The following is a 25159-nucleotide window of genomic DNA, read 5'->3' as shown; positions in this document are numbered from 1 at the left end:
AATTTGAAATACTTCTGTTGAACTTAATGTCTGTTATCACTCCCTGACTTTTGGCTCATCTCTCAGAATCTGGATTTTGAAAGCTTTGGGTGGAAAAAAAAATGCAAACCATGCAAAAAGTTTAACCTAGGTCACATTGCAATTGTAGGTATCTATCTTGAAGAATATAATTGGTTTAATAATAAGGTGGAAAAAAAAGTTGTTCAGTGAAATGCCTGAAGGAATCTGTTGTTATTCTGCTCCCCAAATCTAAGGTGTAACCCTTGTTTGTTTGTTTTCAGTCTTGGTTCTACTTCTACAAATTGGTCTCAGTCCTTCTTGGGTTCCTACCTTGTTTCCCTAGAAACAAGTTTCCCTTGGTTTTTCTTTTTATTGTGTTGTCTTAGATAAAACTTTAGATTTCTCAAAAATCTTGTCAAACCTGAAGTCACATCCAGAAGACTAACTACATATTTGTGCTATTTTATTTGTAGTAAAAGCTGGAGGAATGCGAATTTCCAAAAAGCAAGAAATGGGCATTTTGGAGAGACATGCCAAAAAAACAGGATTAGAGAAAACAAGGTAGGGATTGTCCATGGTTCTGCTTCTAGAAGCTATTTCAGGACAGACCAAGGCCCCATGCATTTGGAGGGAGGAGCCATGTGGGGAGGGCTTGGGAGTGTCAAGCTGGGTGATGACCGGGAGGGAGGGAGGGAGGGTTCTCTGCTCCCCACCATCCCATCTCCACCCTTCTCTTCTCTGTAGCCACCCCGCTGCCTCCTACTGAGAACACATGATCCTAGATGCATGTGAACCTAAAACACACCCCTTTATCCCTTAGCTGTCATCATGCTTCCTGCTAAAGCAAATCTCCTGAAGTAAAAATAAATGCCTTTTTTATTCTGACATCACCACTCAATTACTTAAGAAACTAATGGCCACAACATTTGGCATTGCTGGAAGGCACAGATACTGAGCCTGGTTTCTCCCTGCACCTTCCACCATGGCCTTGACACTGTCCAAGTCCCTCCACCAAACAGTGATGAGGCCTGCAAACAGAACAGCCACTCAAGCCTCACCTCAGGAGTGTGTTTTAACATAAAATTAACATACTGGCCTGGTTCCTCCGAATGGCTTGGTGAAGGGTGCTTCGGAGACTACACATTTTAAGATGGCTCTCAAAGCATGGGAGTAATCAAAGGTTGTTGATGAACCACTGTTTGTGGTGCTTCCTCAAGTCTCACAAAGGCAATGAATGTAGAGGGAAATGAACTTTGATTCCTTTGGCTCTTTCATATAAAATTACTTTTAAATGCCTTTTCAAGTTTTCTTCCCCATCTCTGGAAGGTTTTTTTTTTTTTTTAAAGGATGTCCCATCACATATTATACACACACACACACACACACACACACACAAATGAAATACTGACAAACTATTTCCCAACCCCATGAATAGCAAGTCACTTGCTTCCTCTGAAAATAGCAATCTCATGATGAAGGAGAAACCACAAGGTCTCAAAAGCGAGAGCCACACATTATTTATCTTCTTGCTGAACATCTAGAGTAGTTCTTTGGATAGTGAACACATACTATAAATGGTATCAGACTCTTGTTTAGTCATGAGCTGGTTAAAGCCCAAAATTATTATGACCCCAGTACCATGCCTGGGACAGAAGCTCAGATACTAGAGAATCCCAGCTTGGAAAGGACTCTAGCAGGCAGTCTCAGAACAAGGGAAGTTTCTGTTAACTCTAACCACAGCTGAATAATGTGGGCAGTATTGATGAGAGAGTAACAAAGTGATGACTAGAACTTTTATTTTTAATATTATTTTTATGTATGTACATGTGTGTGTAGGTGTAAGTGTATGTGTGTGCATGTGCATGAGGAAGCCAGAGGACAACATAGGAGGTCATCCTCAGGAATGCTGTCCACCTCCTATCTGAAAGGACCAGACTAGCTGGCCAGTGTATCCCAAAGATCTTCCTGTCTGTCCCCCCAGTGCTGGAATGACAAGCATACATCATCATGCTAAGCATGTTCCATGGGTTCTGGGGAACAAACTGGTATAGTTGCTTTCTCATTGCTGGGACAAACCACCAGACCAAAAACAGCTAATGGAAGAAACTATCTATTTTAGCTTACAGATTCAAGAAGAAGCTTCTTGATGGCAGGGGATGGCATGGCATGAGCAGAGGCTGGACATCACCTCTGCCACAGCAGGTGGAAAACAGCAGCAGGAGAGTGAGACAAATTCTAGCAAGGGGAAGCTAGCAGTCACACCCCTAAGCCTACCTCCGACAACACACCTCCTCCAGCAAGGCTCCACCTCTCAAACTGCCACCAGCTGAGGACCAAGTATTCAAAACATGTGATTTATGAAGGACATCTGGTTGACTCCACCACACCCACTCAAGTCCTAATGCTTTCAAGTCAAGTACTTTACCCACTAAGCTATATCCTAAACCTAGAATTTTCTTTGAAAACTCAACTGTAGTCATTACAAGGTGAAAGTTGGACCAGTACAGAACATAAACAGAAAGAAAGTTCTCTACTAATGTCAGGAACTGATTCTGATTCAGATCATAGAAGACCTATAGTTTATAGAAAGAAAAAAAAACAACTGGTCTACATTGCTTGTTGTAGCACACAGGTTCACAGAGTCAGAACCTTATATTCTAGGGTATTTTCAAGCAAGCGAAAGCCAGAATGTCAAGAAAAGAGCAGGAAAAAAGAAAAGAAAAGAAAATAGCAGGGGAAGGAGGAGGCCTGAGAGAGGGCTCAGTGGATAAAGTGGTTGCTATGCAAGCATGAGAATCTGAGTGTAGATCTTCAACACCCATGTAAATCCAGACAGTGTAGCCTGTGTCTATAACCCCAGCACATCTGTGGTGAGGAGGGAGGCAGAGACAAGAGGATCTCCCAGAAACACAAAGGCCAGCCAGCCTGGCCAAAGGAGTAGTGAACAATGAGAGACGTTGCCTCAAACAAAAGATGAGGTTGACAGCCAGGCATCGTCCTCCAACCTCCACATGTGCACTGTAGCATGCATGCACCCACACCCAAACACAGGAACACACACACTCAAAAAAGAAGAGGTCGGGCATGGTGGCACACCCTTTTCATCCTAACATGTGGTGGTTTGGTTCAGGTGTCCCCCATAAACTTAGGTGTTTGAAGGCTAGGTTGCCAGCTGATAGAGATTTGGGAATTAATGCCTCTTGGAAGTGGTGTATTGTTGGGGACAGGCTTATGGGTATTATAGCCAGTTTCCCCTTGGTAGTGTTTGGCACACTCTCCTGTTGCTATTGTCCACCTATGTTGGGCAAGAGGTGATGTCCACCCCCTGCTCATGCCATCGTTTTCCCCTTCCATCATGGAGCATCCTCTTGAGTCTGTAAGCCAAAATAAACCCTGCTCTTGGTTGGGTGATTTCTGCCAGCAATGTGAACCTGATTTCATCACAGCACTAGGGAGGCAGAGTAGATGGATCACTGTGAGTTTGAGGCCACCCTGAGACTATATAGTGAATTCAGTCTGTCTAGGCTAGAGTGAGACCTTGTCTTGAAAAAGAAAAGAAGGAGGAGGAAGAGGAAACAGCCTACTACAGGCTCTGTTTAGCCACTCCAGTTGGAAAGTTTCTGAGACTTATTTGAAGTGTCTTTTCATCTTCACAGTACAATTGCAAATGTCGCCAAAATACAGATGCTGGATGCCCTGAACGACACACTGGACAAGGTGAGCCATGCATGAGGTGACTCTCACGATACTCTAACTCAGTGGCCTATGGATCAAGTTGCTCACATGAACAAGCACATGGCCACGGGGATTCACCTGGCCTACAGGTGTGATGTCCTTGTGGAAAATAAAATGTGTTCTCTGTCAGAGAAACATAGCATGGTGAGAGTGGGATGACTTGTTTCTCCTAAATTCCTCATGTCCACTAAATAAATCATCCCAAAATTAAGACAGGAGAGACAGTGAAATCATGATGCTTAACTTGCCAAACTTTACTTTGTTCTTTGAAATATTTCTCAGAAACACTAGCATGATTTTACAAAAGGCAGACTGTGCCTTGAGACTTCAGCAGTTTTTGACTTTGCTCCCTCTCTCAGTATTCCCATGGGAAATATTTCATCTGAAGCAATGGTGGGTGACAGAGGGCTATGTGGTTTGGGGCTGGAGGTAGACTGGGCATCAGCTAGGCTTATCCAGCGCTGCTTGTTTATAAAGATAGTTGACCATAGCTATTTTTACTACTAGAACTGGAATTGCTTCTAAGTAACTCAAACAGCCCAAAAGAGTTTGGTTTTGTTTAATTTAATAAATTAATTAATTTTTAGCATAAGTTGTAATATGACCCCTGCCCTGGTCCTCATTTCCCTTTGGGCCCTCTTCAGTAGGGTGTTTGGTGTTCATGGTGGGGTAATTAGAGCCTCTGCCTCTGGAGGGGAGCCATGCCTAAGATTGTTTCTACCACCTTGTGGCTCTTACAATCTACCTGCCCCCTCTTCCACAATAGGTCCTGAGCCTTAGCAGGTGTGACCAGTTACCATTAACTTCTCTGTAGCCTCTGTATTTCTGTTATGAGATGTTTAGATTTACCATAGTGCTTGATGATATTTTCCTGGATGTGGATGTGAGACTAGTATTGAGAGCAATATTCACATCCCTGCTTCCTTCCCAATTTCTTCTGGACCCCAGTAGACATGGTAGAGATGGCACAACTCGCATCTCGTGGTGGGCATTCAGCTGTCTTCTCTTGTGTGGATGGATCTTGGATCTCCACAGTATTCGCTGCCCTCTGTAAAATAAAACAGATGCTCTGACCAAGGATTGAAGCAGTTTTGATTAAAGGAGTTATATCTAGTAGCTTGAGAGACATTTTGATGAGGCCACCCACTTGACTTGTACAGGAAACAGTGGGGGCTTCTCTCTGGGCAATGTGATTGTCCTGACCAAGGGGTGCTGACTTGGTTCCCAGCACCAGTTATGAGTTCTCTCCCACTGAGTGGGCCTCATGTGTAATCAGAGGAGGGCAGTTGGTGCCACTATTGCACATGTGTGTAGTTCTTATCTGGCTGGTGCATTGTGTGGCTTGCAGGGTCTGCTGCTTATTCATGCTCTTAGTGACCATTGTCGCTCAGCAGCTCCTATAGCACTTTGCAGTGCTATCAGAGTTTGCCAGGTGAGAACTGGCTTTCTTCTCATTTCCCACGTTGTCTCTCAGTGTTTTTTTTTTTAATTTTTTTTTTGGTTTATTTATTTGAGAGCAACAGAGAGAGAAAGAGGAGAGAGAGAGAGAGAGAGAGAGAGAGAGAGAGAGAGAGAGAGAGAGAATGAGCATGCCAGGGCTTCCAGCCACTGCAAACGAACTCCAGACATGTGCGCTCCCTTGTGCATCTGGCTAACGTGGGTTCTGGGGAATCGAGCCTCAAACCAGGGTCCTTAGGCTTCACAGGCAAGCGCTTAACCACTAAGCCATCTCTCCAGCCCTCTCTCAGTATTTTAAGATAGCAGCCTGGGGTATATTCAGCAATAGGGTATTATCTTTTAGCTCTGTTAGGTAACTGAGTGTTTGGCAATGGCCTGCATTGTTTTGGGGGATCTTGTGAATCACCCTGGTCAACTGCTCACTATGGGGGTTAACCCAAATCTGACCCTGAGATCCACAAGCCAGAGCCCATGGTTTAAGGATTAAGGTTTCCCCACCTTGTACTGAGCATTTCAGTCTAGTCTATCCACCACCCTTAATTGGGGGTTCTATCTCATATACTACTTCCCAGAAGGAGGGTTCCTATTCTGTTGACTGCCTTGTCTTTGGCTTTGTGTAGTTCTGCTCCCCACCCTCCTTTTCCCTGATCTCCCACCCAGTTTGGCTTTTTGTTTCAATGCCTTTTGTAGGTAAGCAAAGTGAGAAGGCATATTCTATATGTAGGACACAAACACATTCTATTTCTTTTTAATTTATTTGAGAGAGTATGGTCATACCAGGACCTCCTACCACTGCAAACAAACTCCAGACATATACACTTCTTTGTGTGTCTAGCTTTATATGGCTACTGGGGAATTGAACCCAGGCCATCAGGCTTTGCAAGTAAGCACCTTTAACTACTGAGCCATCTTGCCAGCCCAGATACATTATATTCTGAATACTTGTGGACCACTCTTTCTAGTACTCCTACACTCACTGAAGGAGCGGTATAGGGCTGTCTCTGTGTAAAGAGGACTTGCTGTTGTAGGGGAGTTTCCAAGTTTTCCCCCACAATTCTGAGAATTGACCACTTAATCTGAAGTAAACAGGTCAACAGATTAGCAGGAGAAAAGACTTATAAGTTAATTGCATAGTCAGGGCATCACAAGAAAGAAGAGTGGGTACTTGATAACTCAAGACTTCAGAGAAGGAACAGTAAAAAAAGGTGAGCAGTTGAGGGAGAATAAAGCATTTTGGGGAAGAAGGGTGGCCTAAAGAGCAGGTGATAAAATCATGACAAAGTCCCCTGGAGCTTTTGCTGTGTGTCGATTGTAGTCATCAGTTTTCTAGGAGATAAATATCTGGGGAAGGGGTTCCAGCTCCTTCTGGGGGACCTGCAGCAGAAGCCCCTCCACACTCTCCAGCTCCCAGGCTCGTTCAGTGCACTGCCCACATAGCCACGCTTTGAGCTACTTGTCAACTGTCAGCTCCGTCTCAGGAAAAGGACAGAGCAGAAACTGTGCTGCTGGCCTCTGAAGTTCCCGTTTGGCACCGTCCACCACCTTCTAATTGCAGGGCATTGGGCAAGTTGCCTACCCAGTGCCTCTGTTTCCTCACTTGAAAAATAGGGCTACCTAGCTCACAGGGTTGTTGCGTGAGTTCACAGACACCAAGTTCTCAGGACAGTGCTAGACCGAGTGTCCTCCCCGAGCTCGCTGTGGGTATTAGGAGCACTGGGTCCATGGAAGTGAAAGGAACATGTCTGAAGTGCATGATGCTATGGAGCAGACTGGGCAGAGCCAGCTCACAACAATGAGCGACAGCTGTGGTCGGACGGGAGGGTGTGGGTCTCCCACTCATGCAGGTTTGCGATGCGATTGTCAGTGACTGTCTTCCTGGATTCAGAAGCAAGGCTGATGGATCACAACCTGCCAGGGTGACAGAGGCTGCTACTCCTGCATCTCCCAGCCTTGCTCCTGTCCAGTGGACACCTCGCCCTCAGGGTAGCACAGCACTCATGATTATAAGCACAACCAGATAAAATAGATACATTCCTAGATTATATGTTAACTCAAGCTGCCTAAAAGTAGCTGTCAATGAAGGCTGACCATGTTGAATAACAGCTCTGATATCTATATTTATGTCATTGTTATAAACATATATGCTCACGTCGATAACATAGAGTATTCTTTCTCTTTCCATAAAAGCACTGCTTCTTGCTGAGCATTGTGGCACATGCCTATAATTCTAGCACTTAGAGACTGAAGCATCAGAATTGTCAATAGTTTAAGGCCAGCCCGGACTATGTAGTGAAACTCTATTTCACTTTCTCCCCTCCCTCACAAAAGCATTGCTTCTTTATTTCAAAACTAAAAAGAATAATTTCTCTACAGCTAGTAACAACAGTAATAATAATAAAATTGTGTTCTCATGAGATGGTACACTATTATAAATATTTTTACAGAAACTCTACCTATTAAAAAAAAAAAAGCCTTCCACCCAGCCTGTGCTTATTAGAGCAAGATTATAGCTGACCCTGCATAGATCACAGCTCGGACGCTGCCTGCCAGGAGCAGTGTGTTCTCGGCAGCTTTCTTCACTTTTCTGTGCTTCTGTGTCCTCGCCTGGACATGGGAATGTGACTGATTCACAGCATCCACCACACGAGCACACCGTGAGAATGAAAGTTGTATAGCATGTGCACAATATTTCTTTCCATAGTCCTCAATAAGTGCCGGCTTCTATCCCCAGACTCACATCCAGCCTGCCGTCCTTTGGAATTTCAGGAAAAAGACAAGAAACTAGCAACAGAAGCAAGCTCCCAGATTACCATGGGTGACTGTCTCAAATGTGGAAGGGGCTGTGTTAAGAAAAGAAAGAAAAATCTTCCTCAAATTTGGATTTCAACCTGAACAATAGCCACATTACACAGTCAAGGTCAGCCTGGGATTGAGACCCACTGGCCTGTAGATCTGCTGAGAGTAGTGGTTTATCAAGTGCTGAGGCTGGCGGGGGAGGGAACCAACATGGACAGCGGGCATGTTGGGGTAATGGATTCCTGCATGGTAGGATCATAGACTGTACTCACTCATCAAAATCTATAGTGTAATACACTAAACAAAGTAAATTATTCTACATATAAATTTTACCTTTTTTAATTAAAAATTTTAGTAAGCATACAAAATAATGGATTTCATTAAGAAATTTTCATACATATTGTGTATTTCATACATGGTGGTTTGCTCAGATTTGCCCCCCTCCACTCTTCTCTCCTTCGGCCTCCCTTTGGTCCTCTTTCTGCCCCCAAATAATTCTCCTCTGCCTTCATTTCATGTGCAGGGGGCTGGGGGGGATGTATGCTTGCTTGTGTGAACATTTGAATCTAGGTTCTTCATATGATGGAGACTATGAAATATTTAAACTTCTCCCCACCCATTATCCTATCTGATTCGCCTCCTCCTCCCTTTAGACCCTTTCTTCCCGCTGCACATAATCCCCATTTTACCTCATAGCATATATCTACATACAGATATCTTATTCTGTGTAGAGGAAAAACCTGGGATATTTGTCTTTTCTCCGTCTGGCTTGTTTTGCTTAACATGGTGACCAGTTCCATCCATTTTTCTACAAATGACATAATTTTATTCTTCTTTAAGGTTGAACACAACTCCATTGTGTACATAAACATTTCCTCTATCCACTAAACTGCTGGTTGACATCTAAGCTGTGAATAATGCATAAACATAGATGTGGAAGTTTCTCAGTAATATATTGACTTAGATTTCTTTAGGTATGTACTTAGGAGTGGTATGCCTGGCTCATGTGTTTGTTTGTTTGTGTTTTTAGGAACTCCCATACTGATTTCCCTAGTGGATGGATACACTATTTACATTTCCACCAACATATGTATAAAGGTTCTTTTAACTCACCCACATCTTTGCCAGCATGTATTTGCTTTCTTGGTGATAGTCATTCTGATGGGGTGAGATAGAATCTCAATTTAGGTTTTAATTTGCATTTACCTGATTGGTCAAAGATGTGAAATATTTTTTTCATTTATACATATATGTCATTTATATTTCTCCTTTTGAAACTATCTGATCAATTCATTTGCTCACTTATTGACTGGATGATTTTCTTAGTGTTTACTGTTTTTAGTTCTTGTTTATTTGCAAGCAGAGAGATGATAGATAGATAGATAGATAGATAGATAGATAGATAGATAGATAATGTATGAGCATGCTAGGGTCTCCAGCCACTGAAAATGAACTCCAGATGCATGAAGCATTCTGTGTATCTGGCTTAAATGGGTACTAAGGAATTGAACTCAGGCTGTTAGGATTGGCAGGCAAGTGCCTTAACTGCTGAGCCATTTCTCCAGCCCTGATCTTAGCTCTTTATAGATTTTGGATATTAATCCCCTGTCAGATATGTAATTGACAAAGACTTTCTCTCATTCTTTAGGGTCACATTACTCAGATGATTATTCCATTTCTGTGTAGAAACCTTTTAATCTTATTCAATCCTATTTTTCAGTTATCACAATTATTTTTTCTGAGCCATTATAACATTTTAATAAAGTTATTGCTAAAATCTATATCTTGAAGTGTTTCCATGCCAGTTTCCAAGTTTCAGGTCTTATATTAAGGTTTGGAGTCCATTTTGAATTGGTTCTTACATCAGGAAAGATACAGAGATAGGTCTCATTTTTCTACATCATTTGTTGAAGAGTATATGTTTTCACTAGTGTACTTTTCAACATCTTTGTCAAAATTAGATGGCTGAGGGTTTATTTCTGTGTCCTCTATTCTATTGCATTGATCTACATGTCTGTTTTTATGCCAACACCATACTATTTCTGTCACTATGGCTCTGTATGTAGTATAACTTAAAACTATGTAATATTTCTAACATTGTTCTTTGTGTTGTAGGGTTGCTTAGACTATATGGGGTCTTTCGTATTGCCATATAAATTTTAGAATTTTTTTTCCTAGTTCTATGAATACTATTGGGATTTTGTTGAGGATTGATCTAAATCTGTAGATCAATTCCTGCTCATCCATGAGCATGGGAGGATTTTCCAACATCTAGTGTCTTCAGCATATTTTACCTCAGTGTTTTCAATATGTGGATCTTTTGCCTCCTTGGATAGATTTATTTGTATGTATTTTTTAAGCTATGATGAATAGGATTTACTCCCTGTTTTGTTTTCTATGCAAGTTCATTATTGTTATATAGAAAAGCTACTGATTTGTGTATGCTTATTTGGTGTCTGTCCTGCCACTAAGACTTGTCTAGTGGACACATTTGGCACCACCAAGTGTAGGATCACATCATCTTCAAATAGAAATAATTTGACTTCTCTCTTTCCTGTCTGTATACCTATTATTTCTTTCTCTTGCTTTATTGCACTGGTCAAGACTTCGGGTATTATAGTTAATAAGCATAGAGAGAGTTGGCACCCTTGTCTCATTCCTGATTTCAAAGGAAACGCTTTCAATTTTCTACAAATTGATTTTTTAAAATACTATACAAAGTGCAAAAGACAGAAGATTTAGAGACATAAATAAGTTCCCCTTGTGTTACAGCAATTCTCCACCCATATTGTATTCATCATGAAGACCTAATAATATGCAGTTGGTCAAAAGAGATACAGTAAGACAATTGAGGACAATATCCTCTGCACTTGTTATTGATGCAGGATTTTGTGTCCAGGGAGGGATTCTATAAAGATGCAGGAGATCCCAGGCCTGTGAATTCCAACTTTTGGATCCTTATCCATTTTAGCAAAGAATTGGAAAAAAAAAAATAACACTCTCCTAGAAGAGCAAATTATGAATTATGAGGCTTATTTTTGGGAAAATTAGGATCTAAGGAGAAGGTTAGCTCAATGATTCAAGTCAGAAGAGAATTCCTCCCCTTGCTCAGCTGGAAAGTAAGAGGGGAGTGGAGGGAATCTCCTTCTCAGAGAAATCTGGGAAGAATCCTCTGGAGAAGATGCATGCACACACACACACACACACCACACACCACACACACACACACACACACACACACACACACACACACACACAAAGCAAGTCCTTCAGCTTCACATAGGTGGTCAGAAAAGGCTAAGAAATAGGATAGTAAAGGTCTCAGAGCTTAAAGGGAGATCATGTATATAAGAAAGCATGAAGGCATCTGTAGCAGACAGCTTCAGGTCATTGAGATGAACTTCCAGACCAGGCACAGTTATGGAGGAAGGGATAGTTATTGAAGCTTACAGATCCATGGGAAGTTCCATAATGGCAGAAGACACTGGCCCTGCTTTCACAGGTCCAAGCAAAGAGAGAAGCCACAAGCCAAAAGCCACATAATATAACACACTTCAGGAACTCTAGCTAGATACACTTTGCATATCTTTAGATTGGAGTTTTAAATCCACCACCACACCTTAGGGATGGATTCAGCCTAGTGACACTTCCCACAGTCAGGTGGCTGCAGATACAAACTACAAACTAATAAAACATTGAATATATTGGGGCCATTTATTTAAACTACCACATTCTACCCCTGGCCCACAATAGATTCAAAACCATTACACATTATAAATTGTACTTAGTCCAATTTCAAAGGTCCCCACAGTCTTTACTACCAACTTTAGATAGTCCCAAAATTCCAATCTCTTAGCTGTGAGTCATGTAAAATCAAACAAGTTATATCTTTTTTTTGTGGGGTGAGGGGTTTCAAGGTAGGGTTTTACTCTAACCCAGGCTGACCTGGAATTTACTATGTAGCTTCAGGGTGGTCTTGAACTCACGATGATCCTTCTACCTCTGCCTCTCGAGTGCTGGGGTTAAAGGTGTATGCCACCACACCCAGCAAGTTATATACTTTTAACAACAGATTAAACATTTTAAACTGATATAAGGCATAGTAAGGAGAGACTAGAACAATATAAAATCAACCACCATCAAGCAAACATCAAACTTTTGTACTTCAGATTCAATCAAGACCAGTAACTGTCTTTGGATTTTCAATTCCATCTATCCAGCTGGGCTGAGTAGCCAGGGAAAACTTCCATCCTTAGCTAACAGCCTCCATGGTAGCCCTTACATAGTCCTGGTATATCCAAACCATCTTCAGGTCTCCATGTAAACCATGGGCCATCTTCCAATGGCTTTGCCAGCCTATCAGGGTCATCACTCCCTGCCTCATTTCAGATCTCAGCAGCAACTCCTGTAACCATGTGTACTTTATGACCATTCCACCCATGTTTCATGCTTTTAAAATCAATACCAGGTATACAGGACACAGCCATATTCTTAATTTAGAGACTAAGTAAATCATGACCTTGAAAAGCAGATTCCTTTTCCAGTCAACTCTTTTCAAGAGTTTGCATTTCTATCATAGTCTTCCCTCAGGCATCCACCCCATTGTTTTAATGTAAAGCAGTTGGGACATCTTCCAGCTTCAGTAAACTAAAATCAGTCTTAGTGCCTATAATTTTAACTTGTTTGAGGTTTTCCGACTTAAAATCTTAAATCTCTCAGTCCAATATCTTTAGCCAAACACATAAGTCCATTATAAATTTAACTTTGATCAAACTCTCTAAGCCTGGGCGGCAGAATGCAGCCAGCCCTTATGCTAGTAACCCAGTTCCAACAAAGTCCTCTGCAGTCTTTCCTTTCCCTTAGAAAGTTCATAAGCCAAGTATATAACTCTCTTTGTAGTAAGCGTTCTCAAGCTGTCATCATAATAGTCCATAATACTTGGCTTACCACTCCAGAAGTCATCTTCAGTTGCAAGCACCAAGTTCATGGTGATTACTCCAAAACAAAAATTCCAAAAGGTGAAAATCTACATGGTGAGATTCATCTCACCCCACTTCTGGTACCAATTTCTCCATCCAGAAACAAAATACATGTAGAAAGCAAACTATAAAATACCCAGGCAAAAGGAATTGTCACCCTCTCTTCCCAGCCAAGCCAGGAAGGGGAGAGAGACTTACTTGTGTTCAGCAGGAATCATAGGGCATATAACAAGGTAAAGAAAAAGAAAGATACTACATATATATCAAAGTGAGAAGGCCCCCCAAAATAAGGCAAGAAAGTGTCTGGACAGGAAAGAATCCCATGGCCCCTGCTTTGGAAGGGGGAGGGCTTACCAAAACAAGGACCAGAAGATTTAGATGTAGGGAGAATGAAGAGCCAAGAGAGAATTACACACACATGACAGGCCCATTTATATGGGTTAAATATTAAATTAGGTTGAGCTTTGCCGGCAGACTTAGTGTGTAAAGAAGAGACCTGATTGGGTGGCAGACTCACAGGGCTGACTTAGGAGAGGCAAGCTCACCTGCATGTGCTAAACTGAGGAAGAAACAGGAAGTTGCTGCCAGGGAGTGTTCACGTCCAGGTAAAGTGACATTCATGTTCTTCTTGGGCCTGTCCCTGGCTGACTGCCTATAAAAAGCTATCTTTCTCTAGTTTCTCATTCAGTAGCATTTATTCTCACTCTCAGTTACAGCTATGTTTAGTCCCATGAACCTTTGATATTTCTGATAACTGATTTTAAGAATGTTAAGAGTCTAAGATTCCATATGGTCTCATCAACCTTTCAGTCATGGCAAGAAGTTTCTTCTTGTTTGCTACTGATCTCTGGATAGCTTACTTTAAAATCAACATAGGGTTTAAGATTTGAGAGACTGTGAACAATCCCCATGGGGTTAAGATTGTACAAACATAAGAGCAGCCTGAACATTCACCTCCCACTATTTCTTCCATGTAGATGTCTTTCTTCTTCCCCATTTTCCTTTTCCTTTACTCTCTGCCTTTCCAGCCAGTTCTTCCCACCTCCCCACCCATAAATAGAGAATTCGTGTTGTCCAGTGGATGGACGTGTGGCATGATATTCCTACAGAAAAGATGTGTAACCTGAAAGCTCCCTCAACTACTTTGGGAGACCTGGTCTTAGACTGTTTCACTGACAACTTGAAGGTTATTTCATATTTTGAGATGGTTTGTGGCTGTTCATGCACTTTAAATAAAAGTGGAAAAGAATAATATTGCTACATATATTGATTCTTTGAATAGTCATGGAAGTTAAATTTGAAATAAGTGTGATTTTTTCAGCACACAAAAGGATTCAGTTTAAATATTAATAATGCAGTTGGATTATGTGGAGGTGGAATGTTAAAAGTGTGATTAAAGTTTGGGCCACTTGTACCATTGGCCAAAGTCAGTGAGCCTCTTGTGAAAGAGGATCCTGGAAGAGAAAACTGTCACAGGTATCTAGAAATTTAAAATGGTTCCTCTTGTTCTACAAATTAATATCTCCATAGGAGTGTCCTTTAGTTCCACTGATGTGAACTGCATGTTTTGTTTTAAACACTTTGCTTAACAGGGTGTGGAAATTTAAGTGCCAACATGGGAGTTGGAAGTCAACACCCTGGAAAGATGAAGGGAAGAGCTGTCATGGTTCATGCTACCCAACTTCAGGCTCTAAAACAAAACCTGCTATGGATTTTCTTCTACCTAGAATCTCTGTCAGAGCTCTGGTCATAAAGACCATTATCAGACATCTGTCTATTTTTCCCCCCAAAGCTAAAAATATAGGTTCAGAGTGGACAGGGATCCACAATGAAGATAAATATCTAATGTGGGGGTTTCTCTTAATCTTCTTTTTAAGTTTAGTTTGTTACCCTTGTGATGAATCCACAGCAAAACAGAACATACAAATATTTTTTTCCAGCCTTGAATTCTTCCTCCTAGGATGTGCTCTTAGATGTTCTTACCTTAATGAATCAGGCAAGAAAAATCATTCTACAAAAACTAATGAAGAAAATTCCAGCACTTCCCCAAAGTTAAGACATCATACTAAAACACAGATGGTCACCTCTCTCACTGCTAGTACAAAATACCTGACAAAAATCAGTTTAAGAGAGGAGGAAAGGTTCACTTTGATGTGCTCTTTAAGGTTACACTCCATCATGAAAGGCTTGAGGCAGCTGGTCCCATTCAGTCTCCAGTGAGAAAGCAGAGTAATGAATGCTCAGCCAGCTCTCTACTTTCTGTATGGTCTAGGGCCCATCCCAGGGAATGCTGCCCTACCCACAGTCAAGGTGGATCTTCTCACCTCAATTAGCCTAACCAAGATAATCTCTCACAAGCATGCCCAGAAACTAACCTGGTTTTAATAATCCCCACATGTTATCCTAGGTCCTGCCAAGTTGATAATCAATATAAACCTTCCCACAGACGGTTGTAGGCTATAGTCTGAGAAGCTATTTCTACTTATTTCCAGTTCAGATCTGAAACTAACATCATAGTATCTCCACTAATATCAAATCTATAACAAAGAATTAATATACTTGAAAGCAAACCATTTTATTTAGTCTTATGGAGCCCAGACTAGCCTTGGACTTCTGTTCCTTCAGACTAGTAAGTGTTGGGATTGCAGGTGTGTGCCACCAGCACTGAATGGAAGACTCACTCTCTCTCAGATTTTATATATATATATATATATATATATATATATATGTGTGTGTGTGTGTGTGTGTGTGTGTGTGTGTGTGTGTGTGTGTATAAATATATAAATATATATATATATGTATGTGTGTGTATATATATATATATATATATATATATATATATATATATATATATATATATATAAAATTTAGTCATCATACAGAGATTTAAGTATCATTCATTCTGGCATCAACAAAACCAAATTGTATTTGATAATGCCAGACCAGAATGAACACTCTTCATAGAATCCCCACCTACAACCTCAATGTTCCTGACTGACCTGAATGAGATGTGAAAAGGTGAATAGCTCTTCTGTTCTCACTTTACTTAGTTGTGACTTAGTCAGTTGTGGCTCTGCATGGTGGCTGGAGAATTGAACTGGAGCTTACAAACTGCAAACAAGTACCTTTAACCACTGAGCCATCACCCCAGCCCCTGTCAGCACATGTTTAAGAGTTAGTATGAAACTCTGCTACTGACCTTCCAAATCTGTACCCTCGTATTTTTACAATTATGGGCAGATTTTTTCTGAGTTTTTTTTTTTAATCTTTGCCAGATTTATTTCCATTTTCTTCTCAATCTTAGATTTTTCTCCCCTACTCCCGCCCACCAAATTTCCCAGACTAATTTACAGATTGTCATAGATCCCTGGATGCCTTAGTCTTCCAATGACTCTAATCTGCAGCACTGGCCTCCTAAGAAGCAGTTGAGTGGTAGTTTGTTTTATTTTTTAATAGCTCTACTTAAAAGCTTAGTTAAAATAAAATCTCTAAGCCTGTGCATTTCTGGTAGGTATATAAAATAGTACAGCCACCATGGAAAGCAATATAATAGTTCCTCAAATAATTAAAGAATTGCATATGCTTTACAACTCTATTTATTGGTATACACCAAAAAAAAAAAAAAAAAAGAAAGAAAGAAACTGGGGAGCTGGGAGATAATTCAATCAGTAAATTGCTTGCCTTGTAAGCATGAATTTTATCCCCAGAGCCCACATTAAAAATAGGAATGTGGCAGCATGTGTTTGTAATCCCAGTGCTGAGAAGGCAAAGACAGATGGATCCCTGGAGCTATGGGCCAGCTAGTCCAGCCAAATTGATGAGTCCCCGGCCAATGGGAGACCCTGTCACAAAAAAAAAAAAAAAAAAAAAAAAAAGCAGGTGGCCCTTGAGAAATGGCATCTGAGATTATCCTCTGGTCTCCACATGCATGTGCACACTTGTGTGAGCACATGCACATACTCATACAGACACAAAATCAATCAATAGTAAAAAACAAATAAAATTCCAAGTAGGGATATATATATATAGATTTTATATATATATATATATATATATATATATATATATATATATATATATATATATAGAGAGAGAGAGAGAGAGAGAGAGAGAGAGAGAGGTATTACTTGTGTACCAATGCTCATTGTAGCATCATTTTATAACCACCAAAAAGTGGAAACAACCCCTAGCATGTCTGTGAATGAGTAGGTAAACAAAATGTGATATGTACACACAATGAAATATTCACCTTGAAAGGAAAGTAAATTCTAGCATACAATATAACACAAATGAACCTGAACATATTATGCTAGGTAAGTAAGACACACACAAAAGCCAGATGTTGTCTGAACTCCAGTTATATATCTAGAACAGACAGATTCTTAAAGATAGAAAGAACCATGGCTGACGATTTTTAGGGGAAGAAATGGGGAGCTCTTGTTTACGGGCACCAAGTTTCAATTTAAAACATTACAGTGACAGACATGGGTAGTAGTGGTGGTTGGTGGTACAGCAATGTGAATGTATTTAATGTCATTGAAGTATAATATACCCCCCCCAAATGATTAAAGTGGTTGATTTTATGCCATAGCTTGCCACAATATTTAAGTGAAAAAGGAAAAATGGAGCCCTAAGTTTGTGAAACTGTTTTGAGACATGACCGAGTAACACATCAGTATTGGGGTAAATGCGTGTGCTCCAGTACCTCCCTTTTCCCCTTTCCCCTTTGCCTTCCTGTCTCCACCCGTAACCACTCACAACGCCCAACCTGTGGCTTTCCCACCTCAGCTCGTCCTGCCCCTTCTTATCTTGGCTAATTGCCCAGATGTCTGCTATATCAGAGTTCTTTGTTTATTTCCTTTCTCACCACTCTTTTACCTCACATTTGACCTTAAGTAATTTGCCAGATTATTCTTCCCACTTGTAATTTTTTTTTAATGTGATTTAAAGCTAACCTGAAGTAAGCCATCTGTTTTAGATGAGACTAAAAACACTTGGTCTGGAAGCAAACTACTGAAGTCAGTGACCCCTTAAATTTCCCTTGCTTCTAATGTTAAAAGAAAAACAAAAACAAAATACTCTCCCTTAGCACCCTGGAAAATGCACAATCATGTACACTGATGATAATTCTCTGACAGAAAAAGTTCCCAGCTCCTCTGCACACTCTGAAACAACAATTATAAGCAATGTTTAAATTATATTGTTCCACTCTGCTGGCCTATCAGTTGGCCCGACCTGGGGGTTAATTAGTATATAACTTGTACTTACTTGTTGCAAAAGACAAAGCCAGATAGATAAATACTGATCATTATTTAAAAAATGGATAAATACTACTAAGTAAAACAGGGTCAGGGATTGTCCATGGTTCTATCCCCCAGAGATAAGCATTATTAACACAGCACTGTATATTCCTCCAGTGTGTTTAAATTTTTAAGACTGAGAAGAAAGACCTTTTAGAGTCAAGTTTCACATGAAAGGGTCTGCTCAGTGCTGTTGGCTTGGGTAAGGATATTTGAGAAGAGATATAAGGCACATGTGTTTTCCCTGATGGAGAGGAGCCCAAACAAATCCTAAACCATGTGGTACTTGGAGTCAGTATCTGTTTATGTCCCCTTTTGTTTAATTCCACTGTCAAAGCAAGGACATCTAAGTTCAGTGGTGATAAGTTAAATGCCTCGTGAGATGAGGCACCACTTCCTTGCTGGCTAAAGGACGTGTTCTGAGGTACTTTTAGGCAAAATTGATGGGCAAGGAAACGACAAAGTTCCTGAGTCCAAACTGTTCTTGGGAAAACTATGCGAACAGCAGTGGGCGGCTTTGGTGCACTCTCCATCTGAAGCTGCCTTGAATGTAAATTCTGCATAATCTCTTGGCCCACAGGAATTTCCTCTTACTCTCAGAGTCTCAGTCTGTGTTCTTGTAAATGCACTTGACCCTGTGTCCTCACAGGTGACTACTGAGGACTTCAGTTCCCTACGCTGGTCAGTCCTTCTTCAGTGCTCTGCAACTGGCTGTAGACTGAGCCACGTGGGATGGTGAGCATCATGCCACCTTTCACTGAGCACTGCAATTCCAAATGCTCTGGCCTAATGAATAACCCGACTCTTCCTAATTTCTGTCAAAGGCTCTTTAATTTGGACAGTTTTTGGTAATTAAAGGGTTTTGCCCTCTGTAGAACTTTTTCCACTGTCCCCGAATCCTTCCTAGAATATACTGGCCCACCTGGTGCACAGCACCACCAGAACAAGTGATTCTGTTACAGAGCGCAGGTAGCAGGTGTAATTAACTCCACTACTTCTTACAATGTTACTTCAAAACTAGTGAGAAGCTGGGTATGGTGGCATGTGCAGTCATCCCAGCCCTCAGAAGGCGAAGGAGCAGGAGTTATTCAAGGCCAGCATTGGCTATTTGGTAAGAACTTGCAGGGGTGGCTGGGAGATGGCTCAGGGATTAAAGGTGCTGGCTTGCAAAGCCTGCTGGCCTAGGGTTCTGTTCCCTAGCACCCATGTAAACCCAGACGCAAACAGCAGTGCAAGCATCTGGCATTTCTCTGCAGTGGCAAGAGGCCCTGACATATATACATATAAACATACATACATGCATACACACACAAAAAAAAAACCCACTCATATGTGCAAATAAATAAAAGTGTTTTTTAAAAAACATAAATAGGAGAAAACCTCACACCTATAAATGCACATGTAGTATATATCTATGCCATCATACATATCACATGTTTTTTTCTTATTTTACTTATTTATTTTTTATTTTTTGGCTTTTTGAGGTAGGGTCTCACTCTAGCCCAGGCTGACCTGGAATTCACTCTGTATTCTCAGGGTGGCCTTGAACTCATGGTAATCCTCCTACCTCTGCCTCCCAGGTGCTGGGATTAAAGGCATGTGCCACCACGCCCAGTATGTTTTTATAATTTTAAAAAGTAAAGACAGTCAGGTGTGGCAGCTCATACCTTTAACCCTAGCACTCAAGAAGCTGAAGTAAGAGGATTGTTATGAGATCAAGGCCAACCTGGCCTACAGGAGGACTTCCAGGTCAACCTGGGCTAAGTTAAATAAGTAAATAAATAATATATTAATGAGAGAAATAAACACCAATGAACACATACACTTATAGCCCTAGAAATGGTTTCGGACAAAGAAGTATTATCAAAGAAATAAAGAAAATGGCAAAATCCCCTGACCAAGTATATTGCTTTTACTATTCGAATATTTCATGACCAAAAAATGATTCAATATTTTTATTTCTTCTTCTCTTCTGACCTTTAGCTCAACCATAAATTCCCAGCAACAGTACACATGGCACATCAAAAACCTACACCAGCTCTTGAGAAGGTCGCTCCTCTGAAAAGGATCTACATTATTCAGCAACCTCGAAAATGCTAAGCCAAGACAAGTCACAGATACCTGACCAGTGTCCTCAAACCTCTGACAGCTTAACAAAAACCTCCAACTCTTTCTGTAGGTCTTCTGCATATGCTTGGTAAAGAAAACCACTTTTGTATCCTCCCTTTTGACTTTAGATAATAAAGCTTCCAAAACTGGTAAGTCTATTATGTTCTTGTCCCTTTTTCTGTTCTTTCTTTTTAGGGTGGGGTACATATTAGAATGCCACTTACGTATACAATTCTGTGGAGTGAGAACCCAGACACCTAAAGGTGACCCTCCACCATGGGTCACTGCTCTTCAGCAAGGTGCTGACCCCTGCTAGCCCATGCATTCTCTGTTCTCCAGACAAAGGTTAGACAATCCTCTCTAGAAACTAAACTTCCATACACACATAAGGAGGACCACTTCTCCATTTGTCATTGATAGTCAAGTTTGTACTTGACTTGAAAGGTCTTTCTTAGTTTCCTACATAAAAAGAGTTTGCTTTGAAAGGTTTGGGAAGGCAAAATGAAAATAATTAAATGGATTGTGAACATTCCTTTCTTTTGATGGATTCAAAGATGAGAGGTTAATTAATTAATTAATTAATTAAGAGAATTAATATTCTCTGTCTAAGATAGTTTTAGCAGAAGATTTGTTGAGGTTTCCCTGCCCAATTCTGGAAATCTTAAGGCACCTGGTAAGACTCATTGGTGCCAAGAATTCAACCTATTTCCTCGTCTGCATTATTTGAATTTTTCTCAGGAATAAGAAACATTTGAGACAATACCAAGCTTGCAGGAAATGCCAGCATGAATCAGAAAACAGCCCTAGCTACCCCACCTTGGTGTAGCTCAGTTTCCAGAACTCTGGAGCTATTATGGGGGTGGGGAGAATCCTCCAATTTAGGAGGAAAGGTTCCACTTCTACCCTTAAGTTCTGAAACTTAAGCCACTCATCCCTTCTGGTCCTTGTCAAATGGCACAGTCACACATGGCTTCCCTGATAAACCTTGTTACACACTACAAAGAAAACACAATTACTCCTGTGATTCAGAAAAGCTATTTAAAGCTGAGTGGTGAGAGCAAGGTAGAAGCTGCCAGAATGAGATTACTATGAGATGGAGGGCAAGAGGTGGGAGAAGCGGAGGTTAGCGTGGGGAGTGCAGTCGGATGCCACAGACTGGGGCAGGGCTGGGGAAGCAGGCAGGAAACACTGGGAGGTGAGAGAAATGAGAAGAGGGAGGCTCTTCTAGTTTCAAGAGAATGAGATGGGGGCCAGCCACCCAGAGGCTGTGAGAAGAGCACCGGCCTCTCTGCCCAGAGATGAAAGATGGATGCATTGTGAGGAAGAAGAGGTTGCTCAGAGAAGACCCAGCTTAGATCCACAACTGAGTCAGTATCACCAAATCACAGGAAGCAAGTCCCCTGGTGTGATCTTCAGATCTGAAAGGAAATTGGAATTATCAGAAAACAAGAAGCAGACCCATGAGAGAATTCTGTCCTGACAGAGCCGTGCATGCAGAAAGCCTGAATTCTATCGTGATATAGCCGTGTAGGCAAAGAGCCTGAAGGAGCTGCCTTCCTCCCACCCAGGAGTAAAATGCTGCCTCGATGCGCTGTTACTGCACTCAGGGTTTTAATGTCAAATCTCAATTCCTGAAAGAGTCAAGACAATGGGCAATAGTTGCTATGGGCTGGGGATCCTCTGGAAGATACCTTGCCTCAGCTCATTTCAGCTCAATACGGAGATACTGAGGTACAAAGATGAGTAGATACTGGCCCTGCCACCAGGATCTCTTTAAAAAAGGGACAAGGGTATGCCAATAAATCAATAGCAAGAAAGGGTACAGACATGTTTTGGGGAGAGCTGTAAATTCGTCTCAAGAAATCACTGAGGCGTGGTGGCACATGCCTTTAATCCCAGCACTCGGGAGGCAGAGGTAGGAGGATAGCCGAGAGTTCGAGGCCACCCTGAGACTACATATTGAATTTCAGGTCAGCCTGAGCCAGAGTAAGGCCCTACCTCGAAAAAAAAAAAAAATCACTGAGGGTCATGTGCAGTCAATAAAACAAAAAATGTGATTAGGGCTGAAGAGATGACTTAGTGGTTAAGGCACTTACTTGCCTGCAAAACCTAAGGAACCAGATTTGATTCCCCAGGATTCAGGTAAGCCAGATGCACAATTTAGCACATGTGTCTGGACTTTGTTTTCAGTAGCTGGAGGCCCTGGCACATCCAGTCTCTCTATCTGCCTGTCTCTCTCTCTCCCTCCCTCTCTTTCTCGCTCTCCAATAAAAAGATAAAATATTTTGGAAAAAAGTCAGATGTGGTGGCAAACACCTTTAATCCTAGCACTCAGGAGGCAGAGAGAGGCAGGAGGATTGCTCTGAGTTTGAGGCCACTCTGAGACTACATAGTGAATTCCAGGTCAGGTTGGCCTGGGCTAGAGTGAGACCCTAACTTGAAAAACCAAAACAAACAAACAAAAAAGATAAATGAATTAATAGCAGATAAAATTATTTATTCAATAAATACTTGCAAGACTCTTTCTGTGTGAAAAGATTTCTTCAGAAGGAATCCAACCCCAAGGCTTGCACTTGGCACATGGTATGCTCTGAAATCGATGTCTAGGTGTCAATTAGAGTCACCACCCGCTTCTGCACAGAGAAGATCAGCCCAAATCCCGGTCCCAGCCCCAGTGGATGCTCAGCGCCTCCACAAGATGGCCTGGAATTTCTAGAGGGTCCATTGTCTTACTTCTCTAATTTCCAACCAATTCATTCATTTCTTCCTGAGCATTCACTGCTCATTCCACAATGCCTGTCCCTCCTTCTTCCTTGCCTTGGCTCTTTTCCTACCCTTCTCTTCAGCTTAATCAGCCATTTCACTATTTCTCTGGTTGACTGTACTCCAGGAAAACCATATCTTCAGGGAGTCACTCTACCCCCAAACTGGCCTCCCCAGCCCCAACAAGTCTAACATCCACTGTGCAGATGTTGATATTAGGATAAATGGATGAATTAGAAAAAGTGAAGTGACAATCTGAGCTGTTTTAAAAAAATGAGAAGCTAAAGGAAAAAGAAGCAAATATATAGAAATTATTGAAGGCCTGAAAGAAAAACACATTTAGAAATTGAGCATGCAGCACTTCAACTAAACACAACATGGGTGGGCCTTCAGTGTGGCTTCCTAGATTAAATTTTAGGAACAGTTCACAAGAATCCTGGACAATGTTAGCTACCATCCAAGTTTACAGGCAGTAAAGTGAGCCCCTACAAGGGTAAGAGATTCATTCCATGAGCTTAAGTGGAGGAGCATGTCCCAGATGTCTTCTGATGAACCCCAGGGTGCCCCTGCTTCCTTGTTCTTGTGGGTCAAGGAGGCTTAGAAATCCCTGAGCAGAGACGCGCTGGATGTAATTCTGACTTAAGAAACACAACTGGGCCTGGGGAGATGGCTTCGTGGTTAAAGATGCTTGCTTGCAAAACCTTACAGCCTGGGTTTGATTCTCCAGTGCCAGTGTAAAGCCAAATGCTCAAAGTGGTGCACACATCTGGAGTTTGTTTGTAGTAGCAAGAGGTCCTGGTGCATACATTCTCTCTCTTTTTCTCTCTCTCTCTCTGTGTATGTGTGTGTGTGTCTCCCTCTGTGTCTCTCTCAAGTAAATAAAATCTATATACATACATACATACACATACGCACATACGCACACATATATACATGTACATATGTATATGTGTGTATACACACACACACACACACATATATGCAAAGAGAAAGAGACAGAGAGAGGAGAGATAGAGAATTGGCACTCCAGGGCCTCAGCCACCGCCATCAAACTCCAGACACTTATGCCACCTACTGGGCATGTATGACCTTGTGCTTGCCTCACCTTTGTGCGTCTGACTAATGTGGGATCTTGAGAATCAAACATGGTACTTAGGCTTTGCAGGCAAGCACCTTAACTGCTAAGCCATCTCTCTAGTCCAAATAAAATATCTTTTAAGAAAAGAAATCTGACTGAATTGGAAGAAAGAAACTACTGGTTTGAGAATAACCAAACTTTCAGAAAAGTTTTTTTTTTTTTTATGTGTGTGTGTGTTCACGTGACTGTAGATGCACACGTGCCACAGTGTGTGTGGAGGTCAGATGACAGCTTTTGAGAGTCACTTCTCACCTTCCACCTTGTTTGAAGCAGGGTCTCTTGTTCTCGTTGTTGCCTTTGTTCACTGCTCGCTGTAGGCTAGCCCGTCCTCAAGCTTCAGCGAATTCTCCCTTCTCCACCTCTTTTCTCTCATCAAGTACTGGGATTACAGAAGCCTGTCACCGCTTCTGACTCTTCCAATGAGTCTGGGGATCTAAACTTGGATATCTGGGCTTGAGAGGCAAGCACATTATCCTCTGATCCATCTCCCCAGCCCCAGAATTTTGTTTAAAAGACACAATGTGAGAGTTTGCAATGTGATGAAAGTGAAGGGAGTTGGAAGAACAGATCCAATGCACTGACACTGGGCCTCAAAAGGACAATGAAAAATAAAGGGGAGTTTTGCCTAGGATGCCTTCCTGGTGTCCAGCAAAGGGCACGAGATAGGAAGGGACTGGGACAGGAATGAACAGTAATGGGTGGCCTCTGCACAAAGGTTCATCATCACACTGGAAGGTGCAATGACAGCTCTGAATATCTTTTACAAGGACTTTCCAAATTAATTACTAGACAGAAGCATGCCACCTTAGGATCCAGCATGCCACGGAACCTCAGGTACAAGTTTGCACTGATATTTTCAGTCCCACCAGGGTGAACAATGC

The 25159-nt window shown here is 41.5% G+C and overlaps 1 protein-coding gene and 1 long non-coding RNA gene across 2 annotated transcripts in view; one reads left to right on the top strand and one right to left on the bottom strand.

The window, feature by feature from the left end:
* The window catches only part of Dapl1 (death associated protein like 1), a 30483-nt gene extending 9945 nt beyond the window's left edge, over window positions 1-20538 (top strand). Inside the window, exons 2-4 of the mRNA XM_004651710.2 lie at window positions 474-561; window positions 3657-3717; window positions 20252-20538. Of these exons, the coding sequence (XP_004651767.1) occupies window positions 474-561; window positions 3657-3717; window positions 20252-20368 (266 nt within the window). The 3' untranslated portion in view covers window positions 20369-20538. The remainder of the gene's footprint in view (window positions 1-473; window positions 562-3656; window positions 3718-20251) is intronic.
* Window positions 1-25159, bottom strand: part of LOC123460160 — a 58108-nt gene that overhangs the window by 15930 nt on the left and 17019 nt on the right. Inside the window, exon 2 of the long non-coding RNA XR_006636822.1 lies at window positions 4585-4783. This is a non-coding gene — a long non-coding RNA (uncharacterized LOC123460160). The remainder of the gene's footprint in view (window positions 1-4584; window positions 4784-25159) is intronic.

This window comes from Jaculus jaculus, chromosome 4 (assembly GCF_020740685.1).
Source record: "Jaculus jaculus isolate mJacJac1 chromosome 4, mJacJac1.mat.Y.cur, whole genome shotgun sequence".
Classification (NCBI taxonomy): Eukaryota; Metazoa; Chordata; class Mammalia; order Rodentia; family Dipodidae; genus Jaculus; species Jaculus jaculus.
This window is presented reverse-complemented; position numbering and strand designations above follow the sequence as displayed.